This window comes from Pygoscelis adeliae, unplaced genomic scaffold (assembly GCF_000699105.1).
Source record: "Pygoscelis adeliae isolate BGI_AS28 unplaced genomic scaffold, ASM69910v1 Scaffold172, whole genome shotgun sequence".
In the NCBI taxonomy this organism is placed as follows: Eukaryota; Metazoa; Chordata; class Aves; order Sphenisciformes; family Spheniscidae; genus Pygoscelis; species Pygoscelis adeliae.
The window spans coordinates 2906129-2932224 of record NW_008824338.1 but is presented as its reverse complement, the minus strand read 5'-3'; the positions used below and the strand labels follow the sequence as shown (position 1 = coordinate 2932224).

Sequence of the window (26096 nt, the reverse complement as noted above, 5' to 3'; positions counted from 1 at the left end):
ACCTGTTCTTAAGCTTCTGGAGCATGGGGCTGCTTTTGTTTAGTTGAGATCTGTGCAGCACATCCATAGGGGGTAGTTTGAAGAGGACAGGTTCCCAAAACCAAGAGTTGGCTTGTGTTTAACAGAAAATGGTGGTTTATGACATGAGATGACATAATGCCATAATATCTCACCAAAGTGGGCATGACACAGATAGGACTGAGCAGTTTAAATTACATTTGAAGCACATCAGGATTCCTCCCGTGTAAAGTACATTTTGTGTGAAATGTTGCTGATTGACGTATTTACCCAGATTATTTCCACCTCTTAACCACTTTTGATTGTATTTTTTTTTTTACTCTAGGCTGATGTGGCTATTTTGGTTGTGGATGCTAGCAGAGGAGAGTTTGAAGCAGGGTTTGAGACGGGTGGACAAACTCGAGAACATGGATTATTAGTGCGCTCTCTTGGAGTGACACAGCTAGCTGTTGCAGTCAATAAAATGGACCAGGTACATGTTTAATTTTTTCATTTAATTGAAGAGCTTCCATCTAGGATTGTGAACCCTAAGTTTAAGGATCAATATTGTGAAACTAATGATAAAGTATTGTTTCTTTCTTTGATACTCATCTCTGTCTCTTGTGTTTAGACTTTATAATGCTTTTCTTTTTATTTATGGGTATATTTTCAAAGCACACAGAAGAATCGTTTTGGTGCTAAAATGAGTAGGGGTCCCTCTTGTGAAAATCTCACGTAAGCAGTTAACCCAGTGGCATCTGCAAGGGCATCTTGGTGGTCATTCAGGTCAAGACCCCAGGAGCTTTATTTAAACCTGTAAGGCGTGTTAAATATTACTAGTTGTGTTGTAGGTTATTACTGTGTTGTATATGTTCTTGCTGAACCTGAATTTTGTGTAAACTTAAAAAAAACAAGGGTGCTGTTCAAGGACAAATCAAACTAAAGGGGCTTGCAAGTCAAGTGGTGTGTTGTTTGCTATCAGTAATTGTTAATGTGTATGCTCTTATGTATTCAACTATGAATCCGTCTGGAAATCTCATATTTATAAATTCATTGGGTGCTGTGTGTGAAGAACACCTGCTGGTACTACAGAGTTGATGACATGCAGCTGTATGTTCGAGTCATGGTTAAAAATCTACAATTTTATTATCATAATCTGTTTTCTATTTTAGGTCAATTGGCAACAGGAAAGATTTCAGGAAATTATAAGTAAGCTCGGCCAATTTCTTAAACAAGCTGGCTTTAAGGTAATGTAAATTTCTGAGGTCTTTGTTTCTTTGTTCAGGCATTTGGGTAGCATGAGCTTTTCTTACAGGCAGGTTATTTTGTGTCACTTTCCTGCTACTACTATGTGCACATAGTATAGCAGATTCCTTTTCTTATTGGTAGGATGTACATTGAGCCTTGGATAAGGTTAGTCAGTTCTTTAATACTCTTTCTGTCATCATCTTTGTTGAGATCTGTTGAATCTTTGGGGTGCTCGCCTCATTTGTAGTTTCTTGGGGTTGTTGTCTACAAAGCAGAACAGACCAAGGATGGCTTATCTTAATGTTCAGGGATTACATGAATGACAGTGGAGAGTTTTATATCAGAGCAGGTGTCAGTGTGGATTATGAACTCATAAGAACACTCTGCATTTGCGATTCTTGACTGTTCCTCTCGCATTTCCTCAGTTCCAACTACTATCCATTTGGGCTGGCTGCAGCCTTCCTGAAATCCCTATGCATTAACCAGCAATTCAAAATGAAGTTTTGCCTGTCAGATATGGAGCTGGAGTTTGTTACCTGAACTCAGTTTCTAGTTGTTAATGTTGCTATCATCATGTTTAAATATCTCCAGCTCTTTGTTGGAGCGCTGTGATCAGGCAAGAGGTAAACAAAAAGGAAATGGATCCACCGAGTAATCTGCCTTCTCCAGGGGAAATACGAACATGCCAACTGTTCTTTCATAGCTTAGATGCGTAACATTGAAAAAATGCACCTCTTGCTTCTGCTAGAAGATCCTGTTATTAATGTATGCTTAACTTCTGGTTGTTTTCTTAATTAGGAATCAGATGTGGCTTATATCCCAACGAGTGGCCTTGGTGGTGAAAATCTGGTCACAAGGGGTCAGTCAAGTGACCTCACGCAGTGGTATAAAGGAAAGTGTTTGTTAGAGCAAATTGGTGAGCACAATTTTCCTCATTTAAAAACTAATATATCTTAGTCCTGTGTATGTCAAAACTTTTATTTTTGGGGGAAATGTGTGACAAAGTCTTTGGAATGCAATATCGTTGATTTATCCCTAAGTGAGAAGTTGAGAGAGTTATTGAATACAGAAGTTCTAAAAGGTCTTATCAATTTATTTGCAGATTCTTTCAAGCCACCACAGAGATCAGTGGATAAACCATTTAGGTTGTGTGTTGCTGATGTTTTTAAAGGTTGGTTGTTTTTATAATATTTTCACTATCATTTCACCGATATTTAACACAAGTGTTGAAAAATGATGTAAAAATAAGACTTAAAGTAGGAGCTTTATGTGTATCAGTAGCCTTGAACAGGAAAAGTAAGTTTTCAAGCACTGTTCTTTGTCGAATTTTAGATAGTACCGCTGATGGAGAAACACACTGGAAAAGAAATTGAGGAGGAACATCTGCATGACCAGCTAATTGGCTATGTAATGAGTTGATGGTTCTGTGGGACAGAATTTGGGAGTTTCTCTTTCCCAAACTGGTTCTTGTTGCCTAATTGAATGTTTCTCAAACTTTTTACGAGCGTGACTGTAGGCTCTTTTACATCCTAATCCTAGATTTTAAAAAAGTTTGACTTCTTCCTTTTATTTTCATTGTTGTAGCTGTAAATAATGATAAATTCCTTCATTTTCCTGTAAAAATTTGGGGGGGTGAGTTGGAAAAAGAAGGTGGTGGTGAGACTGTAATAACCAGCCGAGGATTTAATGAAAGGCAGGTAGCTATTCCCTAGCACTAATAGAGGTACGGACAGCAAGAAACTATAACCAGTTCTTATTCCCGTTGTTTGGAGAAAATAGACTTCCTTGAGCCCTTAAGGTTTTCCTGGTAAACTTGATATTTTTTTCAGTTAAATACATTTACAGGTAATTTAGAAGAAATAAGGTTTGTAACACTCATCCCATTTGAAATGTTCCGTAGGTCCCTTGAGAAATGTTGCAAACTAAATGACAGCATGATTTGAAATGTAAATATTTTATTGAAATTCATATTTTAAAAGAAATTTTACTTTATATATAGGGTCTTTATAGGGGAAGTACAAACAAGCCAGATCAAAATATTGATTGTAATTGGAAAAATCAGTTTTGTGCAATTTTCATGTGCGTCTTTGAGAAAGCACTTGATGCTGTATGTGCCCTGAGTTAGCTGACTTAAGATACTGAAGCCATAACGATGGGTATTGAACCTTTGCATGAGAATTTACCCTAGTGTGTTACCACTGTTTTTGTCATCTAGGCCATCGCTGTATTTATTTATTTCTTTTCTAATTTTGTGAGCTGTGGGAAAGTGTGTTAGGATTGTTGATTGAGATCTTTCAAAATATTATCAGAACTTTTTTGTTGCAATAATAATTTTTGTGTTGAGCTAAGTTTCACAAAATGAGCAATTTTGACTAAATCTGTTCTGTGGAAAAGTCTGATTTTTTTGCTAAAGTATGCAAAAAAAATAATGGCTTTGGAATGAACTCAATTTACATATACAGGGTTTATCACTAAATGTGGCCTTTTAGGTGTTTTTTAGGCTATTTTTTTCTTACCTTGTGATCTCAAAACTTAATTAACTCGGATGTCAGCAGAGGAAGTAGCTGCAGGTACGAGTACATGAAGCAACAGTTGTTCTCAGCTCTATTCCAGTGCCTGTGCATGCTCAGGAGGAGCTGTCCATGGAAGTGTGTTAAAAGTGAGAGTGTTGAGTGTACTCTTACGTAGTTTGGAAAACCCCTTTTTTTCTTAAGGTTACCCACACATATGATTCATCTACCTCAGCCTGATTTTAGCTGTTGTCCTCCATACCCCTCTTAATATTCTCTCCAGGCAAACTGTCTCCTGATCCACGAGATCCCTGTAAATTCCTTCACCGCTGCATCAGTCCCCACTTACCATATTATGATGCTGTCTAGGGTATGACTTGACCTGACTTTAGAAAAGCCTTGTCCAGCAGCCAAATCCTGAGGACAAAGAACATGTCCTGGCAGAACCCGAGTACCACGATACACAGAAATCAGGCCATTTTTTATGCCCTGATTCTGTCCCCCACTATCCATTTTGTACTTGCGTGGATTTCATGGGGAGCTGAAGGAACTTGACACTTTGCAGGAAGCAATCAGCATGGGAGAGGACGAAGCTTCAAACACCACACTGGTTTACCAAGCCAGAGCTGGTGATGATGTGGAAAAAAAAAAAAAAGAAATGGTTCTTGATTGTGCTTGGGAGAGGTTGAGAACCTGGAACCAGTTTGTGTTTCTGGGTGCCTACAAGTGCTTGCAGAGCCAGTTTCAGGTTCTTTTGTGTACCATATTGAGGTGGTATTTGTACCATGACTTGGGGATTCTTTTTCTAGCAAGTATCTGCGTCTCCAGTTTTCTGTTCTTTTGACATCCGATGTCATCTGTTAATTGACTGCATTCATCTGATTTGCTGGAATGAATAGAGGAAAATTAGCTTGCAGGTATACTGGTAATATTTTTCCAGCTAGATAGATGGAAGCATTCATCAATAATGGTGATGAACGCAAAAGAGCAAGTTGGTAGTATGTGACCTCAGGATTTGAGGTCAATTTGCTCTTTTGAATTCAGCTTTAAATTAAGTTTTTAATCTAATGTGACACACAAAATACTAAGATTCTTGCTTATCACTGAATACTGATGTTCAGCAAAAGGTATATTTGTTGTTTGTATGGATACTGAAAATGTCATCGTAGAATCACTTCAGAGGATTCTTTTTAAACACACCTGCAAACACATGCTAAAGAGATGAGGCATTTCTTAAGGTGTATGTGCATAAATGTGCACATGTAGCACATGTATTGAAAATAAGTGACATACTCAAATAATGAACAGAGCATTAGGACATTGAAGAAAGAAACCTTTGCAGATCTTTTAATCAGAAATACTTAAGTCATCCACAATTATAATAGCTCCTCATATTAAATGGGACTAAATCAATCTTTAACTTTCCAGGAGTAAAAGTAATATGTAGGCAAAGCATGTAGGATTCTGACTCAGTTAAACAGTAAATGGCATAGGAATTTGCACCCGTATGCATGAGAATTTTTATGAGAGGTCTGTGGTATGTTTTTCTATCTAATTGTAGTTAGAAAGTGCTGAATTAAATAAAATTGCTAGAAATTAAGGGGCTTAATCTAATATTGAAAAACTAAAAAAATATTTCTTCATGTACCTACATTTGTTTAAAGAAGAATATTTCTCCCTTAGTTCTGAAAAACATAAGATCTAGAGGTTTTGAATTTAATGTTTCATTTTCATAATGATGCACAGCTGGCTAACTTGCAAGTACTGAACACTCTACTGGGGGGGAAAAAACCCTCTCTTTGTTATATTAAAAACTTATCTATGCATTGCTGAAGGGCTAACTTGTGATGGGAAACTGACCTTATTATGAAGTTTTTTAAAATTATTACTGTGTTTATTACAGACCAAGGATCAGGATTTTGTGTGACTGGTAAAATAGAAGCAGGCTATATTCAAGTTGGAGAACGACTTCTGGCAATGCCTCCCAATGAAACTTGCACTGCAAAAGGTACAGTCTTCAGAAGCGTGTTTACTTTCAGGTCAATACTGGGCTAGAAGCAGTTACTGAAATGGTAACAGACTGTCAAACTGATACTAACTGTCAAACATAAAATGTGAAAGCATAAAACGAATTTCTTTAGATGTGACTGTGTCTGTATAAATAAGTCTATGAAGAGTATGTGAAATCTTGCATGGTGTTTTTTTTTTTACCTTTTTTTACCATATCAGATATTCCACATGTTACAGCCTCATGACTTTTGACACTGCTTTATGAAGAACCTGTAAAAACATCTTGAGTTCCAGCAATTTTATAAAAATATGTAGTATAGGAATCATTAATATTCAGCTTTGCTGTGGAGTGTTACTGCTGTTGGGAAGTGTGAGGATGTTGAACAACCTTTAGAAATTAATCTTATGAATTAGATGTGAAAAAGCTTGAGAATTAAGTCTCTGCTGTTTGATGTTAATGAGATTTGTCACTGATCCTTTCATAATATACAAACTTTCAAGATATAATTGTCCTGAGCAACTACAAAAGAGAAGAAAATTGGATTTAAATTTCAATACATTTGATTTCTGAAAAGAGGAATAGCTAAGTCAAGGCACTAAATGTTTAGCTGTTTCCGGATTAAGCTTGCTGTCTTTGTACTGCAGAGTTTTTTTTGTTTTATATGCAAACAGAAAGATAAAATTATGATTTTCCTACATTGACAATGAGTAAAAAATTAAGCCCTCAGAATAAATGAATAGGTTTCTGTATCTAACCGTTTAGCCTGAATTCAGCAATGTGTTGGTTCGACTGTCCTGTTCTATTCCAGAACCAGCTTGTTCAGTGCTAATTTGGGAAGCTCTTCAATGTGCCTGTTTATACAGTTGTATGCACATTGTTTGCGTGCACAGGAATGTTACAATAACGTGGATGAACATGGGTATCAGAGCACTGTAGTCACTCCTCTGTTTTGGGAGTGGAGGAAGTAGCATGGAAAAAGATGTATTTTGTCTGAGTATCCCCAATGGTACAATTCTATGACTTTTCTTTTGTACTGCCTCTCATGGCTGAAATGCAGGTGAAGGTTGGGGGTATTAGTTCATTAAGCATGTATTATTTATATTTAATGTAAAGAAGAGATAATTTATCACAGAATATTTACTGAAGGTAGTGTGCACATGAGGATTCCAGTTTTTCATTTCAAGAGGCTGAGTTTCACTTACTCTGTGAGAATGACACGTATATGTGAAATAATTATCAACACTGCTTAAAAAACAGTACTTAACATGCTTGTAGTTGAATGACGCTTTCTGGCATGATTTTGACAAGTGGTTTTGGGAACAGATTTGCAAATCAATAAATACAATCTGTGGCAAAATAGAACTAGATCCTATAAATGTACGCAGTATTTATAAAAAGTGGGGTTTTTTTCTTTCCTTCTTGGTGTCTACCAGAAACCTCAGAACGTTAAGTCAGGAGCAGTTAGTTTTATCCTCACCTACCAGCCAGGTTGTCTTTTAAAGCGATTAAAATACATCAAAATCAGAATAAAATTACTTTTAAAGATGCTTTCTAATAGACGCGATGTTGTGAACGAAAGGCATCAGTTACGCTTTTTTATGAAAGAGTCAGCAAACCCACTTAAGGTAAATGAAAGTTGACATAGTACCATTAAAGTATATGAAAGATGCGGTCTAGGGTGTGCGTGTGCCTCAAAGGATGGGTGGGGCAGATATGGAGATGTTAGTACTACGGCATTTTCAGGACTGCGTCATCTGCGCTGTGTGACAAGTGCCAGGTCCCCTCCTCTGGCTTAAATAAAGCCATGTTATTGTGCAGGGTGGGGTGAGAGACTAGTGAGTCCTCACCAAGGGGGAAAAAAAGCTTCCTCAGTCTTCTCAGTTAAAAAGCTTTTACTCTCAACCCATTCATACTGAAAATTGATGAGTAATGGTTGATGAAGCACAAATGGCCCAAACAGAGCTGTTTGTTTGTAGCTCAGAACCTAGGTACTTCACTGTGAGGTTCTGTTCTTACTCATTTCCAGGAATCGTACTGCATGATGAACCAGTTGATTGGGCTGCAGCAGGAGATCACGTTAGTCTCACTTTGACCGGCATGGATATCATCAAAATCAAGTGAGCAAAACTGGGTTTCAGTCTAAGTAACGGTTTGTTTTTAATGAAAAGCTTTATAACTATTACACTTAACAATCAGCGGTTTACTTGAAGAATGATGTGGCTACCAGGATATTTAAAACCGAAGTGATGCATATCACCTGGCTTGCATGTACAAACGTTGGAAACATCTGCTACATGTACAACGGCAACCTCAGAAGAATACTGTTAGTTTTCATACTTCGCCCTAGTGCTGACACTGGTGACCTTCAAAGCCTTTTTCCTTAAGACTTGTCCTTGGACATTTTAATTGCTGAATTAAGTAAATCCTTATTGCTAAATAAAACAGAAGATTTTTTTTTTTTAAGAGCTTATCGAATCATAAATCATTCTAACAAAACACATCCAAACAACTGCCATTGTGTACCAATAAATAAATCTGGACAAGTGGAATTGATGGAAACTGTTTCTTCAACACATGTAGCTGCTTGTAACATTTGTTTTGGTAAATGTTTTGCTGACCCTTTTTTGGGGGGTCTGATACATTCAGTGAGATGCAGCTAATCTCCTTGTGTCTATTTCAGTCTATAGGTTTCATGCTAAGTGTTAGCCTCAAGCTTTTATTAAGTGTCAGTTGTTGTTCAGGCTAGAAAACTGGATCCATAATTTGTTCAGCTTTTTTACATTCCAGTTGGACTTCAGATGGCAAGCTTTCCAGCTACTGTTTGAAGAGCTCCTTGCATTGATAGTTTTCCAAATTTATGCTCTGCTTTTAAGGGAAAAGTACAGGCTTTTCTGTATTGCTGTTTCATAATGGGGTGTGATTCTCTGTGGTAAATGGGACGGGGGAAGTCTTGTTCTACTTGTTGAATGAAGGCTTGAGTCAATTCGTTACCTTGATGTCATTCATCTTTTGGAGATATGTTAGATTTGTCAAGAAAAGGTACGAAGCTTTTAAGTCCTCTTGATATCGATGGAATTTGATTACATTTGATGTATACGTTTAATCATGCTGTTTTTTCTCTTCAGTCATGTTTTTCTGGATTAATTTTCCTTTCATTTTAGATGGCTAAAACTAGCCACTGTGAAAAAGCTGTGTCTAGTCTACCTTATTCACTTGCAACGAGCAGCAGCTTTCTTGTGACTCCATGTAGAGTTTTTTGGAAAGGAATGCTGCTGAAAGCTTAAGTTTTGAGAGTCCTGATCACGATGTTCCTTTGTCCACAAAATAGTTGAGTTACAGGGAGCAGCACTGCAATTTTGGGCACCCTGCAGTATTTTATGCTATTGATCTGGAACAATTAATCTCTGAATGAAAGTCTAATTCTTCAAAGTACCTACGCACAGGAAACAGTGACATTTTTAGAAACTGATTAGCAATGGACGTAATTGTTCACTGAACTAGACAGACCTCTTCATGCATACCCACAAAATACTGTAGACATTGTCTAGGAATTAATTTCATTACAGGCTTTAATACAGTGTTCCTGATTTACACCCGATCCCCCCTGGTTATATTATATATATACACACACACACAACAAAGTGGTGTTGTCTTTGCTTTGCTCGTCTTACATATTTATCTTTTTCCAGTGCAGTGATTAACATTTGTATGTCAAGATATGTATCAGTTTCTTTTGTTCTCCTCTCTTGTAGTGTTGGCTGTGTATTTTGTGATCCCAAGGAACCCATTAAAGTTTGCACTCGTTTCAGAGCTCGGGTTCTCATCTTCAATATTGAGGTTCCAATCACTAAAGGATTTCCTGTAAGTCTCTGTGAAAGTTCCTGTGTTCATTATAGGTTGCTCAGGGCTTTTCCTCTCCATATTCGATCCCTCTGAATATGAGAGGCGTTTAGTGTCCAGAAGTGGTTCCGTCCCTCCAGAGGAAACAGATTCTGCTGTAATTTGAAGAGGATGCAAGGAGCTCTTATGCATATTCTTACTGGCTTTTAATACATAGCTGAACCATTTCAGAGAACATGAGTTCCACCACAGTCAGGCTAGGCTGTCCTTCAGAAAGCTCGTGCCTTGTAGGAGTATAATGAGGCACTTAGTTGTAAGATACCTTTTCAAACAAATAAAACATCAGTTCATGCTACAGAACTGCACTGAAGTGGCAAAAGCAAAACACTTAAGAATGAAAAATGTATTTATGATGAATTAATACATGACCTTTGTGTCATATCTGTAGAGATCACAAAGTTTACGAACTAGGAACAGTTACTGAATGTAAGGCAGAGACTCCTGTGGGAGAAGTTTTGTAAGCATTTGTTTAAAAAGTCAGTCTTAAAATAAGTTGATGTTTTCAAGTATTAACACCTCTGATTTCTGATTACTGTAGAATGTTTAATAACTGAAAAAAATATTTTTAGGTGCTTTTACACTATCAAACCGTAAGTGAACCTGCTACTATTAGAAGACTGTTGAGTGTCCTGCACAAAAGCACTGGTGAAGTGACAAAGAAAAAACCTAAGTAAGTGTTTTGAATAGTTAATAATCACTCAAGCAATGAGCTGATTTTTGATTAATATACAGTATATCAAGCAGGTTCTATTATGAAGCAATAATGTGTTTATATTAGTTGGTTTCATGTTTAGATTTCAGAGTGCTTTACAAAGTGAAAAACCTCTTGCTCACTTGATAAATGCTGAGCACCTGAGGAGTAAAATTACTTGCCTACGGTCGCTTGCGGAATTGGGAGTGAATCCTAGATCACCAGCCCCACACTTAAAGGATTTGTTTTGGTTTGGTTTTTTACATTATCTCTTTTCTTCCTGTAATAGCATGGGATCCTTGGTATAATTCTGGAGATGGGTTACTGTCTAAAATAAACTCGACTAGACAGTGGGTCAGAGAAAAAGAGATTTAGGTAGTCTTTCCATACAAGTTAAACTATGAGAACATCCTTCTATTTAAAGCTGTGTTTGGGTAGAAATGCTATTTGATACATACCTTATTATCAGAATAATCCTCTTCCAGAAATTGCATGGCTGAAACTGTTGCTGAAAGGTAATGGGAAGAAAAATCATGACTTCTACAGAGCAATGAATTGGCTCTGTAGTCGTTGGGTTTGAAACAAGACTTGATTTCTACTAGACATGAAAAAAACAGGTATTAATGGGATAATTAACTTCAAAACAATTTGCTAAATGTTGTGGTGGATGCCCTTCTCTAGAAGTTTTTAAAGAAAACTCAGATGCCTTTTTGAAAGATATGCTCCAAGCAAATGAGTTTTCAGTCTGGTGGCTTGGGTTGTACTTGAAATCAAGTTTGATCATTATACTTTTGGCTTTTTAAGTTGATTTTTTTCCATTTACTCACTGTTCTCTTTTTCATTTATGCATGCATATATTTATAATAGAGTTTTCTGCTTAATTACCTGCAGGTTCTTGACTAAAGGACAGAATGCTTTAATAGAACTACAAACTCAAAGACCTGTTGCTCTAGAGTTGTATAAAGATTTTAAAGAGCTTGGGAGGTTTATGTTACGTTACAGTGGTTCCACTATTGCTGCAGGAGTTGTCACAGAGGTATGGCATTTTTGTAACAGACTTCCTATACCGTAAAGGAACAGTGTTAACTTTCACATAGCATTTAGTTTTTATGGTTAAGCCCTGTTTTACACCCTTTGGTCTAAAAAGTGAATTTATTCTGCTGAAAAAGAGACAGTGCTCGAGCAAGATGTGAGGAAAACTTGTCGTGGTTCTGTTCAGTTTATTAGGAGCGAAAATTACTCTATTCAGAATTTTTGAATGTTGTGCATTTTTCCCCCTCTCTCGAGTTACAAAAGAACCCTTCACTACTTTAACATACATCAGTCTTTCTGAAATCTAATTGCCTGTATAAATATACCGAAAGTAGTTTGTAAATAAGAAGTGTTGGCCATTTTTACTGTGGCTAGTTTGGGTCTCAGATCTTTTTCTGCTAGCATTACAGACAATTGTACGTTTGATTCTTACCGATGCCTATAGACATTTTCTGATTCTGAGTAAGTGAGAGGAAGCAAAGGCTGTGGGGCTAAGTATAAACGTTTCGCCTTCTATTAGGAGCAAAAAATACGAATGTCCCTCTATCTGTCACTTTAAAAAACCTTGCTATGATTTTTGGATTAGAATTTAAGTTCTAATTCTAGGCCTGAGGGAGAGTAATTTAGTCACACTAACCAAGTTCTGGTACTGAGACTTAAAGCTGGGTCATTTAACGTCAAAACTTGGAACTAGAGCGTGATGATGCCCGATGTTTGTAGAATTGGGGACTAAATAAATCTTTGACTGTTACGTGGGAATTACTATTTCAGTACTTGTGATCGTGTTCCAGAGAACTTCAGAGCAAAAGAAATTATTTTTTCCACAGCTAACTATATCATGTTGAAAAAAGCTGTGATCGTTTTACATTTAGTACTTCATTTTTCACCATAGGGGTTTTTTCTATTTGCTTATATTTTTAGATTAAAGAATGACAGTGGTGCCAGAACTTCCACCGTCCAACCAAAATGCAATCAGATATCCAAACTTCTGTTTAAGAATCCAGTTACTTCAGTTGAAGGAACAAGTGCAATTAATTGGGGAGATGATGAGTTAAATCGTGTGAGACGTCTGGGGAGCCCTTCATCAGTCTCTCCCACTGCAGAACAAGATGCCAACTGACAAGGAACTGCTAATATTGCACTTCTCGATCTCAAGAATCTCATGTGTTTCTCCATGTGGAATTTAGCCCTTAGAGAACTTGATGGAAAAATCTTAGAAAGTTGGATTAGAGAAAGATGATGAATCATCATGAAACAAACTCCTTACTTCCAGACATAAAATTGTTTACATATTTTCTTTGATTTGCTTTTTTGCTGCACATTAATTCAGTAAAGTAACTTTATTGGTCTAATATATTTTTAGGTTTGAGTTGAATGCATATTCAGGGGAAGGAAAGAACTATTTACTTTGGTTTCAAGAGAATGGCATGTAGTATTATCCTGGGATTGTTTTCCCTGTCCCAAAATTTATTTAAAAAAAGTTTTCCTTTGCTGTGTAGTGGAAGCTGTGCCAACATTGGTTAATTTTATTTTTTAAACTGTAAGAATAATAAAATAACTTTGTCTGAGCATAATTTTTGTCTCCCTCATCTTCTGTTGTTTAAACACTTCTAAATTGTGTTAAATCATTCTTTACTTTCCATAACTCAGAAGTTTCAGGGTAAACTTATGAGTTAAAATGCGAAACTGGCATGCGTCTTGTCTTTCTGTGGAAATAATTTCAGTTTTTCTCACATTACTCAGTGCAGCTACTGTGCATACACATCTCTTTCATCCAGACTTAGTGCTCTTTTGAACAAAAGCTGGCAGTTTAATCTTGGAATATATGCTAAAGCCAGATTGTTGCGCTTACTCAAGCCTGTAACTCCTTCCCGCTTTTCAGTAACAGGGCAGGCGAAACCTCCCAGCTGAAAAGAGGGTCCTTCTGCCACCTCCAGCATAAGCTCAGGACAGACACACTTTACTACAGCTTGGAAGATTTTTTTTTTTTCAATAGGAAGTGTGAGAGGAGCTGAGGTATTTCAGGACCTGTACATGAGTGTGGGGTGGAGACAACTCTACTTTGACCATAGTTGGTAGTGTGGGGAAGGCACAAAAGTACTTGGTCCAGAGCGTCAGTCACTGGGGTTAACTGAAGTAAAGCTGTGCCCTGTGTAGTGAAGAACACAAAAAGACTATGAGCGTTATTTAGTTCAAAGTCATGTACGGTTCATACCTACTCTTCCCACACGCCTTTTTTGGTAGGTAACTTCTTTTGCAGTTATATGCTTTAGCCCCAATTCAGCAGGTACCTGCACTTGACCACATAGATGAATTGTACTGTTGACTGCATGCACGTTTGTAGAAGTATCAGCAATGCTTTATGTGGAAATGACTTTTGTAGAATCTTATTAATCTGAAATATCTGAAAACTGTTATTGCCAAAACTGAAGCTTATGAATTAGCACTATTTGTTATGTCTTTTTATAGTCCAGAAATTGCATTTAAATACTTAGCAGTTTCAACATGCCAGCTGTGAAGGTTTCAGTGCATTTCTTGGATTCCAGAGATTTGTACTGCCAAGCTCCTGTGTTGAACTGGTTCCACTTGAACTTGCCTTCAAACCTTGAAAATGTTTAGGTTGCTTTTAAGTCAGGACAGCTGCAGTGCTACAGGCAGAAGAATGTGGCTTCAGTTTGAAGACTTCAGTAAATTCCTTGCTGTTTGTGGACAAGGAAGTGTGGTATGGGATGAACCTCTGGTAACCCTTCTCAGACATGGTTGCATTGAATTTTGAGACTCAGTATTCTGTGATGACAGAAAAGCTACTGCATGCTTTCCCAGTTTGTAGCTTGGGAGAGCCAGAGGTATTACCTAATCCAGTTTCAACATGACTGCACTACCTTTCAGCACTGATTTGAACTCTGCCCAGAGGCACCAGTTGGTTGATGCATAAATGATCTGTTGTTGTGCAACAAAAACATATCACCTTTATTCGATCAAAATATGTTTGCATGTTGATCCACAAGAAATTTGATGGCTTGGCAGTGTGGTCTAGGGTGCAAAAACTTTCTGAACTGCTGATTGAGATATTCACAACCTCCTGGTGACAACATACTGCTCTCCAATACGGATGTAGTGTTCTGAGTATCTCTGGAGTGCAAGGAGGTGGCGTGCAATCTTGGAGCAATTTGATAATAAGCATTCTCTCTTGGAGAAAAATGTCTTTTACATAGCTCTTATCAGGCAGTTCGGGTTCTTTGGAAGTTAAAGAAAAAACTAATTATGTGTAACAGGCTTCTCTACAGTAAGGTGGCTTCCACTGGAATACCTATGGAAGGGAAAGCATGAAAGCCGGTGTCTTGCTTCTTTTTTAAAAACTGAATTTCTGACAACATACAACAAAGCGTACCAGGTAGGATTGTGCTTCTCAACTGTTTTGAATTGAAGGGCCACTCGGCTGCTTGTATTGTTTGATGTTTGGGGATATTGGTGGAAAAAAGAGTTTCTTATGTTTAAAGTCTTTTGCTTTGGCAGAAGCATTGTTTTTGGGGTTACAAGGAAAAGTATTGATGATGGCTTTAAAGGTCCCTTCCAACCCAAACTATTCTATGATTCTATGACAAAGGAGTGAGCATGAGGTGCAGACATGCTAGTCCCAGTGTCTTTTCTCTGTATCTGCTGACGGTAAGGAGCAGGTCCCTGGCTAGGTGTTTGGGTCTTAAATTATTTTGTAAAGTTGTTGTAAAATGTCTTCAGACTGTAGCTTGAAAAACTGGTATAGGGAGAAATTTCCCTGTCAAACCATTCTTTTTCTCCCCTTCTTCAGTACTTTATTTCCTATAGACAGAGAGGGGCTGTTTTCTAGCAACTAAGCTGATCCTGCCTTCCTGCTTCAACTCCTAGAAAAGAACCAAGTGTCACAGAAATAGTAATTTTTCCCCCTTTCCTCTTTCCTGCTGTTGTTACCAGGGTTCGTTCCCACTTGTGAGCAAGCGGTGCAGGGAAGACAGAGAGAGAGGGGGAGGAGTTCAGCCTCGCTGTGAAAATACATACAGACCTACTAATCTAAATGGATGCCTCGTAGAAATAAATCACAGATGAAGCAAGTGGCTAACGATGGCTCACTCAAAGGCTCTCTTAGTGCTGGAAAACTTTATAGGTGGCAAATTTGTTACTTGTTCCTCCTATATAGACTCCTATAATCCATCCACCGGAGATGTCTATTGCAGGGTGCCAGACAGTGGCAAAGAAGAGGTGAGTACTATCCAAATGTACAAAGAAGTGAAAACACTAAATGCGCATAACATTAATATTTTGAGTGGGAGAGGCTGAAGGTGAGAGAACAGAAAAACGCTGAAGACTTTAATGCTTAAATGAGTAAGTTCTTGATTGTACTGTAGTGCTGTGTAATCTATTGCTGTGGCAGCGAATACTGTTATTTTCTTTACATTTTGCTGTTAGAAAGTTACAGGCTGGATCCTAGGCTGGTGTAAATCAGCAAATCTTCAGTAACTTCAGTGGAGCTCCTTCAGCTCACATGGGAGATGTCTTGTATATGAGTTAACAATAATGCTCAGACTGGCTCTAAGTATAAACAATCTGTAAGAGAGAAAAAGGTTTATTGATCTCCTCTGTAAATAAATTCAGAGGCACCGTATACAACTAAATGTGTTCTCCCTTAGTGTCTTGATGATTTGCAGTTGTTATTTAAAAGGATACTTGGCTTGCTGACTCTTCCCTGAAGATGGTAAAAAGCTTCCAGACCTCTCTGGTTTTGGTATTAGCAGTTGGATATTAAGTGGAGGTGATGAAGTGGCTGCGATGAGTGTACATTTCCTTATAACGTAGCCTGTCCTCTGCATCAGTGTAATGTTTCCGAGTCCTGTGCTCTCTAGTGGGATGAATGTTTCCTGGTACCTTATACGTGTTCAGGGGTGGATGGGCAATGTAACATTCATCTGGGGAGCTGCAGTTTCATTGATGCTACTATGTAAGGGACCTACAAGTGTGTGTCCAACATAATACTTCAGATTTACTGAAGAGAAATGACTGGAAAAGCTTGGATAATGCAAAGGGCTTGGAAAATATTGACAAGTAGTGTACAGTATTTTCAAAACTTTTTTTAAAACAAACTGCTACTGTGTGTAGCTGTTCCCTTCACTTGCATTTCTATCCTGTTGACATCTTTTCTCTTTGCTTCTCTCAGCAGAAACCTTTGCACTGTAATTTCGACGGGGTAAATATTTGCTAGGTGCTGATGACCAAGGGTTAAAGAGTAACAGGTTGGGTTTGCTAGAACACATCTGTGTAAGTTCATTCCAACCCTGGTTATGCCTGAAAAGACTTCTCTTCGATGTGCAGATGCAAATCTTCCTGTTCGTTCATTTGCAAAATCATTAAAATGAGAGAGATGTGAGAATGCCAGAACAGCCTAACACAAGTAGGCTGCTGGCCATTCTGGAGATATAGTTCAAATATACTAAAGAGCAATGGCTATTCTCTTTCAGCTTTCTGAGTTAGTGGTTGTGTGTAGCAGCAGGAACCCAGTTTAAACACCTGTAAAGTCATCGAGTGCTTTACTCCTGCCTTTAGACAACTATTCAAGAAGGTCAGGCTCTGTAGAGCTGGCATCCGCTGGTGACTGATGGAATCTGCTGCAGGGGAAAATGCAATCACATACTACTTAGAGGGTATCTAGAGAGATCAAAATAAGCATCTAGACCCAGGTTCAACAAAGAACTCAGGACGCTGGTTTCTAACAAGGCTCAATGTCCAGTTGGATTTTTTTCTTGGTTAATTTTAGTGGAAGGTTAGAAGGCAGAACGGAGACAGAGAGCGAATCTATTGCTGACCCTGGAATTTAACACCAGGTCAGCTGCAGTGGCCGTTTCAGCCAGTTTCTGCCAAAAACACTGAATGTTTTTTTTCCAGGGGTTAATTTGTTCCCCAGCTAGATGTCTTAAATTCCAAATAGCAGCACCAAAGCAAGCTGAACAGGTGCCCTGTATCTCCAAAAGACAGGCTGCTGAGGGCTAATTAGTCCTGGCAAATATCTCCTTTAAAAAAAAAAAAAAATCTCTTTAAAGAACCTTGCTCCTGTGCATCATCCCTTGGGAAAGCAAACATCATGCCCTGAGGGCAGTTTTGGGTATCTTGGTGTCAACCTTTTATGATAGGCCTGGATTGTGTGTTCTTTCTCTGTGTCTGTCTTGTGCAGAAGGGGAAAGCAGAAGGAAGTGTTTCAGACACGAGTTCATAGTTGAATTCTTATGCATGTTTTCTCCGTGGCTCAACTTTCTTTGCTTTTTGCTAGTCAAACTAAGTAACCGTTTAACCTTTGTATGCTCTCTTCTTCTGTACAAATCTCTCTCCTTCTTTTCCTCCTCCTTTTTTTTAGATCAATCTACTGCCGCTTCATTCCTTCCTTTGCTAATTTTCTCTTCTGCTGTCTGTGAAAATGCAACATCTTCTTCCGTCTTCTAAACCCACGGGAGGGTTAAAAATGTAGATAGCCTTAACTTCACATCAGCTCTCTCTTGAAGCATGCAGCACCTGGTGGAAAATGCCACAGAGGAGAGGACAGATGAGAAGCAGCACCACAATGGCACCTAATGACAGGAGGGTGGAAGAACAAGTTAATTAGTAAAGGTGGTATGGTTTCACAGAGGGTGAACCTTTTCAGGGTAGTGTGCCATCCACACCTGGCTCATTCAAGAAGCTGCAGTTCCCCTTTCCCAGGCCTGCTTTGGCCCCGCTCCAGCTGTTCGGTGGCTGACAGCCTGCTGCCATCGGCACCTGAGCAGTAGGTTGTCAAACTACAGTCGAAAGAGTAGAGTCTAGGTTTCTGAGCTTGGCCAGTGGTCCGTGTGACCTTGTGCGAGTTGGTTTATTTCCCACCTTGGCCTCTGTCCCAGTATTGTTCTGGCCCTCAAACCCTGGTCCTTACTTTTAGGGAGACCATAAATTCTGATGTGCGTGGGGGGAAGGTTTTTCGCCTGCTTGAACTATTGTGCCCTCGTTAGTAAAACATCATTGGAGTGTCTATAAAGTATTTTGTGATGGTTTTTATAACACCCATCATGATGTGAAGGAACAAATTTGGAACTCAGTTTTGTGGAATTGGTGGAAAGGAGCCTTCAGTGACTGCACGGGAACCAGTGATATGGCAACATTAGGAGAGGTCAGGATGATCTGATTAATATTACATCAGCATCCTCCCAGTCATTGACTTTGGCAGATTTCCAAGAGCTGAAGAAATTTATGAGCAAAAATCATGGGAAACCAGCTAAGACAGCTTTGGCTAAAAGCCCACCTTGATGTGTATATTAGACATTGGAAGCAATAAAGAAGTGATACACACAAAGCAAAAATTAGGAAATAGGGCAGTTAATTAAAATATGGACGGATGTTGGTAACCATCTTTAGTAATCTGAAAGACTGGTAAACGTCAAGAAGGAACTGCTTATAAATCAGTAGATGCAGGTAACTTCCATTTAAGAGCCCAGAGGAGATGATTGATGGGAGAGAAAGCTTTCTGGTGAATTTTAATCCTTTGAAGCCTAGTCTGCTTCAGAAGAGTGCTGGTAATCTGGTAATGCTGGTAATCTGCCACTATTCAGAAAGGTCCATGCAGCAGTTACGTACATCTCAGGCAAAATACTGACAAGACTGGTATGCATCTAGATAAATACATATAATGATCTTCCATATCTGTAGACTTCATTAGGTATCTGATGAGAGAACTGACTAAACCCCAAGAGTTTAGAAAGGAGCTCTTCTTTTTGTTTTGTTTTTTTCTGTGAGGGCATTAATGAGTTTCTAGCTGTGATCAGGTAAGATTAAAAATTTTCTCTGTCTATTCTGTAAACATATTCTTAGTCCTTGCTTGAACCAGCCAGGGGAAAGGGAAGAGGAAATCAAAGGCTAGCAGGGCATACAGTCTGTTCCTTCCCCAACCTCTTACTTTCATCATTGCCCGGTGTGGCTGAAGTCCTGTGTTGCAAGGACTGTAGACATTTAGACTGAGGCTGCATTTGCTCTGGGAGATTCTTGCACTTTCCCCTGAGAAACAAGGTTCTGCATGGGTTCAGCCCTTGCTGGTGCCACTTGACCGGTCCGGTGTTTCCTCCGGGCCTGGAGGGTTGCCCACAAATTGCTGGAATTCAGAGAAAAGCAAGAGTTACAGTGACAGTTTCTTTTCTAGATACTCTATTTCAATAACACTTCTTGAGTTATGGGATAGTGTCCTGAGAAGAGGAAAATGGAGAAGCTATTAATAGTCACAACTCTGAAGAGATGCAGTCTTCCCAACAATGTGATCTGGATTATTAGCCTCTCAAATATGAATTAATCTGCTGATTGTTTGATATTCTTTCTAAGGCCTTTCATTAACATTCACCATCCCTCTTTTGCTTTTTTAGGTGGAAGCTGCTGTCAAAGCTGCCAAAGATGCCTTCCCAATTTGGTCCTCAAAAAGTCCATTGGAAAGATCTCGGATCCTGAACAAATTGGCAGACCTGATTGAACATGACTTGGAAGCATTTGCACAAGCAGAGTCAAAGGATCAGGGTAAAATTCGGAACTGTAGATCTCAAAATATAGTGTGTCTTGCTGAATATTGAAATGGAGGATATGGTCCAAATTTTTAGTATGGTATGAACTGTTGGAGCAAATCGGAGTTGATGTGCGTGAACTTTGCAGAAGTCGCTGATTTTGGATTCCTGGGGCATTCTTGCTTTTCAGGATTGCTGACTTTGACTTCAGTTGTTAGATATTTGGAATGCAGTACTACAGGGGAGCTGTTGTCATTGACTATGGTTGCGCTGTGCTGGGGATTACTTGGGTGCAGGACAAAAGACATTTCCCAAAAAACACGCAAATCAGCTTTCAGAGCAGAGTTTAAAGCACTGTTTCCGCCCATGATAACACAGCAATGTGCTTGGTTTTGTTTCAGGAAAAACTATTACGTTTGCTCGAACAGTGGACATCCCTCGGGCTGTGTACAACTTCCGATTCTTTGCCTCTTCCATCCTTCATCACACAACAGAGTGCACTGAGATGGCAACCATGGGCTGCGTGCATTACACCTCGAGGGCACCTGTGGGAGTTGGTATGGTGCTCCTGAAATGCTGAAAAGCTTGACAGAGTGTCTTGCCTCAGCAGTGGTTCAACAAAGAAAGAGGATTTTTCAAAAGCATTTAGTGTCTCTGGATCATGTGCTAAACATGACTAGTCTGCTAAAGCATGAGCAACTTTATGTAAAATCAGTTATGTTACTTCATGGTAAAAAGAATGCTTACGTGCTTTAAAAAGCACCTGTTTTAACCCGGTAGCTCTCACCCTCAAAATATCTCTTGTGTTTTGTACGCGTGTGTCTGCGTGGGTAAGTGTGTGTTACCGCTGTGGATCAGTGAGGCGTTCAGAAGCCGTGAGCTGCAGCTCCTGCCGGGAGAGCTGCATCCTCCTCGCCTTTGGGGGAGCAGCAGCAGCTTGCAGCGTGACATTTCAGCCTGTGACTGGAATGCACACGGGTGGCTAAACCCCTTTTAGCTGGGGAATTGCTGAACTCAGCCACTAGATGCTGCTAATGCTTCAGAAATAAAGTGGCTGTGCTGCGCTGACGAGTAATGGAGTCCTAACGATTCCATTGTTAGGTGTTTTATCTAAATACATATGGATGTCCCACATTCATACTTGAATTATTTAAAAAATAAAATTGGCTAACCTGGAGGACCTATTTAAAAGTTTTTGTGAGCGGTGGAGAACACGAGTACTTCTGGTAAAGTTACTTTCGTAAGGAAAAGTCACTCGCTGCATCTGCTCCATCAAATAGTGAGAAATCCTGTGGCTTCTTTGAGCAATCACACCTAACAATTACAGACTGTTTTTCAGTTTCCTGTAAGTATGTAAGGTGAAAGTATACCCAAAGGCAATTACTGAAAAAAATCTGGTCATTCAGCAATTTGTGGAAACAGCAGTTTGTACACTGATAAACTTTGGCACTGAGAAGATATGAAAATATGCACTGTATGTTATGCATGCTCTTTCTTGTATTAAAATTGGGGGGAGGGGGGGGAAAGAGCTCTAAAGAGCAAGAGAAAGCAAGAGTGATCTGAGCTAACACACATTACCGTAACTTGCTGTTGGCTAACAGGGAATATTACTACAGATCAGTTGATGTGCATAGTTTTTATGGCTAACCTTGCATTAACGTTCCTCGAAAACAGTGAAAAGCTGCTGTGAATGTAAGATTCTGCCCTGAAGATTCAGCAAAACTTATTCAGAGAATTTGGCTGATCACCCTTAGGATAATTTGCACAAATATTTTAAAATTATCTGCCTCCGAGAAATGTTTCTAGCTGCAAATTTGTTGTACAATTGTCTGGAAATAAAAGCCATGGCCAAATTCCCTTCATAAATCTGAATTGGTGTATGACTGCTTGAGGTTAGAGAATCGAGTTTTGTCTTCCAGCAGACTGAACACCTGTCTTTTGTGGTTTTGCTTTGTAGCTGGTTTAATCAGTCCCTGGAATTTGCCACTATATTTGTTGACCTGGAAAATAGCTCCTGCCATTGCATGTGGAAATACTGTGGTTGCCAAGCCAAGTGAGATGACATCTGTCACGGCTTGGATGATGTGCAAACTCTTGGAGAAAGCAGGTAAGTCCCGTAGCGTGCTAGGGAGGGGGAATGGGGTGGGAATGCTTGCCTGTGTGCACCATTTTTTTGTGGCAGAAATCAGAAAGCGCTCAAAGAATTTGGGAAATACTGTTTGCTGCAGCTGAATGTTGCACTGGAGAACAAAAAGCTCTCCCTGTCCTCATACTATCCCATCGCCCCACCCCAGCTATTGCCCAGTTTTTTCCACTATCGTCTCATGAAAAGTCTTCCTGTGCCTCCTTTCCCCCTCCTGCACTCCACTTAAGGGTGTCCTAAGTCTGTAGTCCCAGCAGAGGAACCATGAGGGCATAAGAGAGTGAGAATCAGCTCTTGGTGGCTGTGTTGTGGCTGTATTTGGTGCCAAAATTAAGAAAAACTGGGGAGGACAACTGCTTCTTCCCTGGATGACTGACAGCTGAAGTCTCTGATGATGGAGGTCAGACAAGCTTGACTGATCAGTGGAATTGGTTTTATCTTTTAACCCATGAACCCCAGAGTTATTAAACATCATGCATTTCAGCTACTACGTAAGTTAAGGGTCAGTCTGTCACCCTAGAGCTACTGGTAATTTCCTAAATTCAGAGACGAAACACAGTGACATGAAACCTGCAGAGCAAGGGAAAGGGTACAATGACGTGTGTGCCTTTCTTCCCATCAGGAGTACCCCACGGGGTGGTGAACGTGGTGTTTGGAACGGGCGCCAAGGCGGGAGAAGCCCTCGTTTGCCATCCCGACGTGCCTCTGATCTCCTTCACGGGAAGCACGCTGACAGCCCAGCGGATCACGGAGAAAAGTGCTCCGCACTGCAAACGGCTTTCGCTGGAACTGGGAGGCAAAAACCCCGCGATCATCTTTGACGATGCCGACTTGACCCAATGCATCCCCGTGACCCTGAGGTCCAGCTTTGCCAACCAGGTGCCTTCCACCTCTGTAGCGTATAAACCCTGTTTGCGGCAGGAGGTGTGCATGTGTCTGAGAGTGTGTGTGCGCACGCACGTGTACATACCTTTGGATCCAAATCCTAAATTCTCAAGGTCCGTTTCAAGATTCTGTGCTGTAGGCAAACTGTAAATAGAAAAATATGAACAAATTTTCATTATTCCACAAGCAGGGAAACAAAATAATAACGGGCTCTTCCTAGTACTCTCCATCAGAAAATAACAAGATATCATTATCCCTCTCAAAATAGATATATTGCTTATCCTTCCAGAAAGCAGCTGTTTTAAATCCCACCCTGCAAGTAAGTGGGAAGCTTGCTAATTTGCCGGAATTAAATTAGGAGACTCACCCCAAAAGTCTATCAATGTTCCTCTTCCCTCATCATCACCCTCAGGAGAGATCACCAAAGGCATGCAACTGCATCAGGGCAAACGTTCAGAAAAATAGCTTGGTGTCAGAAAGGGATAATCAAGAAATGAAGACAGAGATCATTCAGAATTGGAAATCACATTTCCTATGAAAAATGTTGGAGAAGACAACATGTAATCAATGAGAAATCAAATTTATTTGCATTAGTAAGTGACTGTACAATCCTGTTATTGCTGTTTTGTCTTTTTCTTATCTTTTTTAGTCTGGGAAAAATCCTACTTTGCAGTGTTGGAGAATATAGTTTGCACTCCTGAGGATGCAGGGACACAGGTCTCATTCTGGCATGTGACTCTAAATACTCGTCAGTAGTACAATGTAATATAAACTAATATTGTTGTTTTTCTTGTGTGTTTCTTTTTGGTAGGGTGAGATCTGTCTCTGCACCTCCAGGATCTTTGTTCAGAGGGGCATATACAATGAGTTTTTGAAGAGGTTTGTGGCAGAGGCTAAGAAGTGGAAGGTTGGGAACCCCTCAGATCCTACAGTCGACGTGGGAGCACTAATAAGTGAAGAGCATCTAGAAAAGGTGTTGTTACGTGGAGTTTACATGATCTCATCTCATCTTTTAGAGGGCCGTGAAAGGTGATTTCAGAGGTGTATGGAAAGGACCATGTCCTCTCCAAGATTAGCTCTGAGGGATGATGATTCAAAGCCATTATAAGATATCTTTTTGATCAAGTTTCTGTTGCCTGTGGCCTGGGATCATGTGGTTACTCCAGAAAAATCAGCTCCATGGGGAAACTAATTTAAAATGACAAACAAATTTTTTTTCCCATTTGAAGTGAAATAATTCAAAATGCGTAAATCTAAATCCTGAATTTATACCAACCAATCTTAGAGTTCAACAACATTCTCATGGATTTTAATATTGCATTTGCTGAGATCACTTATTTGCCTAGTTAACAAGGTAAACAAGTAGCTAACAAGGTAAAAGTTTTATTTTTATATCACTCTTTGGCAAATTCTGGGGAGTACAAGACACAGTTTCCTAGGACTGCTTGCAGTAATTTGGAATTGTGTATGTGTAGAGGGAAGCTGAGACAGTCTGCTTTAGTGGCTTATATGAAATGAATTTTTATGGTGTCAGACAGAGCTCAGGAGAGCAGATGCTCACATCCCAAAACTATCTGACACAATCAGCATAAGCAAGAAGCAGACCGAAAACCGCAGAGTGAGAGAGAAAGCCAAGCCTTTGTCATGCTTCCTGACGCCTCAGCAGGTTCTCCAGGCCTGTTCAGAAGCAGAGTGGCAGAAACACCCACTTCCTGAGGTCCTCGGTCTGTGGCACCACAGAGGACTTCCGAGTCTAACCTACCAAGGTGGTTGAAAGAAGAAAAAGAGAAAGAAGCCCGGTGGTATCTCTGGTGTTTCTGTGGGGAGAGAAACCAGGCAATGATTTCAGAACAGCAGAAGTAGATCAATGGCATGTCCTATGTGTTCAAGGTAGCATATGATAGCAGCAGCCATGGAAACAGCTTTAATTATTTATTGATGAGATTTTCTGTAGCATTCATGGCATCATCATCCTAGTGGCATGTAAACATTTAACAAGCCTGCCTGTGAGGTAGGAAAATATTACTTCCAGTAAATGAGTGAACCGTGGCATGGAATACGTGGCAAACTGCCCAAGCTCCTGGAAGAAGGGAGGGAGGCTCTGGGACCACTTGTGTTTTCACCAGGGGCCCTACCCTTTTGAGAATACTTAGCGAGAAGGGCCAGTGGTATTGCCTGCTAGGCTAGTAAGTGTTTGGAGAGAGAGAGAGATTGTTTTACAGCAAGAAATACCCAGCCTTACTTTTACAGAAACATAACAACAAAAGCTAGGGAATGACCTCTGTTGTTAGGAGGGAAGTAAAGGCAGCGTGATCCAGTTGGAGATATTCAGGGGCTCCTGTTGATGTGCCCAGACTGGAGAGGTGCACCCTCAGGATTTGGTGTCCTTTAGCAGTGACGTTTTCCTGCTGCTTCCCCAGGTAAGGAGCTATGTGAAGAAAGCCCAAGCTGAAGGAGCCAGAGTCCTCTGCGGAGAGGGAGTGGATTCCTTGACTCTCTCAGCTGGCAACCAGAAAGGCTATTTCATGTTGCCCACAGTTATTGCCGAAGTCAAGGATGAATCTTGTTGCATGCAAGAAGAGATCTTTGGTCCTGTGACATGTGTGGTAGCATTTGATACAGAAGAAGAAGTGATCAAAAGAGCCAACAGTGTGAAATACGGCTTGGCAGCCACTGTGTGGTCCAGCAACGTGGGACGTGTTCATCGAGTGGCACAAAGACTACAGTCTGGATTGGTGTGGACCAACTGCTGGCTTGTTAGAGATCTGAACTTGCCATTTGGTGGGATGAAAGCCTCAGGCATAGGAAGGGAGGGAGCAAAGGATTCCTATGAGTTCTTCACTGAGGTCAAAACCATCACAATAAAGCACTGACACATGTCAACAGAAGTATTTTGGGGTAAAATAAATGACAGTCATTTGAGTTACCATAAATGGCTTTCTGGAACACAGGCTGCTATTGTGGCCATCTTTTGAACTTTGGTCAAGTAATATCAATGACAGCTGAAAACAGTCATCCCAAATGCTAATGTTGAATTCAGCCTTTCATGTTAAATGAGAGAGATCAGTGTGGACTCCACAATCAACCCAGCCCAAGCCAGATGACTTACTTATCTTATGGATCCTAAAGCTTTTTGAGTATTCCT

At 39.8% G+C, this 26096-nt stretch overlaps 2 protein-coding genes across 4 annotated transcripts in view; both read left to right on the top strand.

The window, feature by feature from the left end:
* HBS1L (HBS1-like translational GTPase) overlaps positions 1-12960 on the top strand; it is a 64019-nt gene extending 51059 nt beyond the window's left edge. The window contains exons 10-19 of the mRNA XM_009319137.1: positions 344-490; positions 1170-1244; positions 2044-2161; positions 2348-2416; positions 5659-5763; positions 7793-7883; positions 9519-9627; positions 10236-10336; positions 11249-11393; positions 12311-12960. Coding sequence (XP_009317412.1) covers positions 344-490; positions 1170-1244; positions 2044-2161; positions 2348-2416; positions 5659-5763; positions 7793-7883; positions 9519-9627; positions 10236-10336; positions 11249-11393; positions 12311-12322 — 972 coding nt within the window. The 3' untranslated portion in view covers positions 12323-12960. The remainder of the gene's footprint in view (positions 1-343; positions 491-1169; positions 1245-2043; positions 2162-2347; positions 2417-5658; positions 5764-7792; positions 7884-9518; positions 9628-10235; positions 10337-11248; positions 11394-12310) is intronic.
* Positions 12961-15480: 2520 nt separating this feature from the next.
* Positions 15481-25824, top strand: ALDH8A1 (aldehyde dehydrogenase 8 family, member A1). 3 transcript variants are annotated; one of them, XM_009319074.1, is made up of 7 exons: positions 15481-15625; positions 19792-19939; positions 20325-20480; positions 21881-22030; positions 22689-22945; positions 23763-23924; positions 25372-25824. In XM_009319074.1, exons 1-7 carry the CDS (start codon positions 15488-15490, stop codon positions 25822-25824), a joined length of 1464 nt encoding a protein of 487 aa, XP_009317349.1. In that variant the 5' UTR covers positions 15481-15487. The 3 variants fall into 3 exon arrangements, with proteins under 3 accessions (XP_009317349.1, XP_009317350.1, XP_009317351.1); XM_009319075.1 differs by lacking the exon at positions 23763-23924; XM_009319076.1 differs by lacking the exon at positions 21881-22030 and having other exon boundaries at positions 15488-15625.
* Positions 25825-26096: the final 272 nt, after the last annotated feature.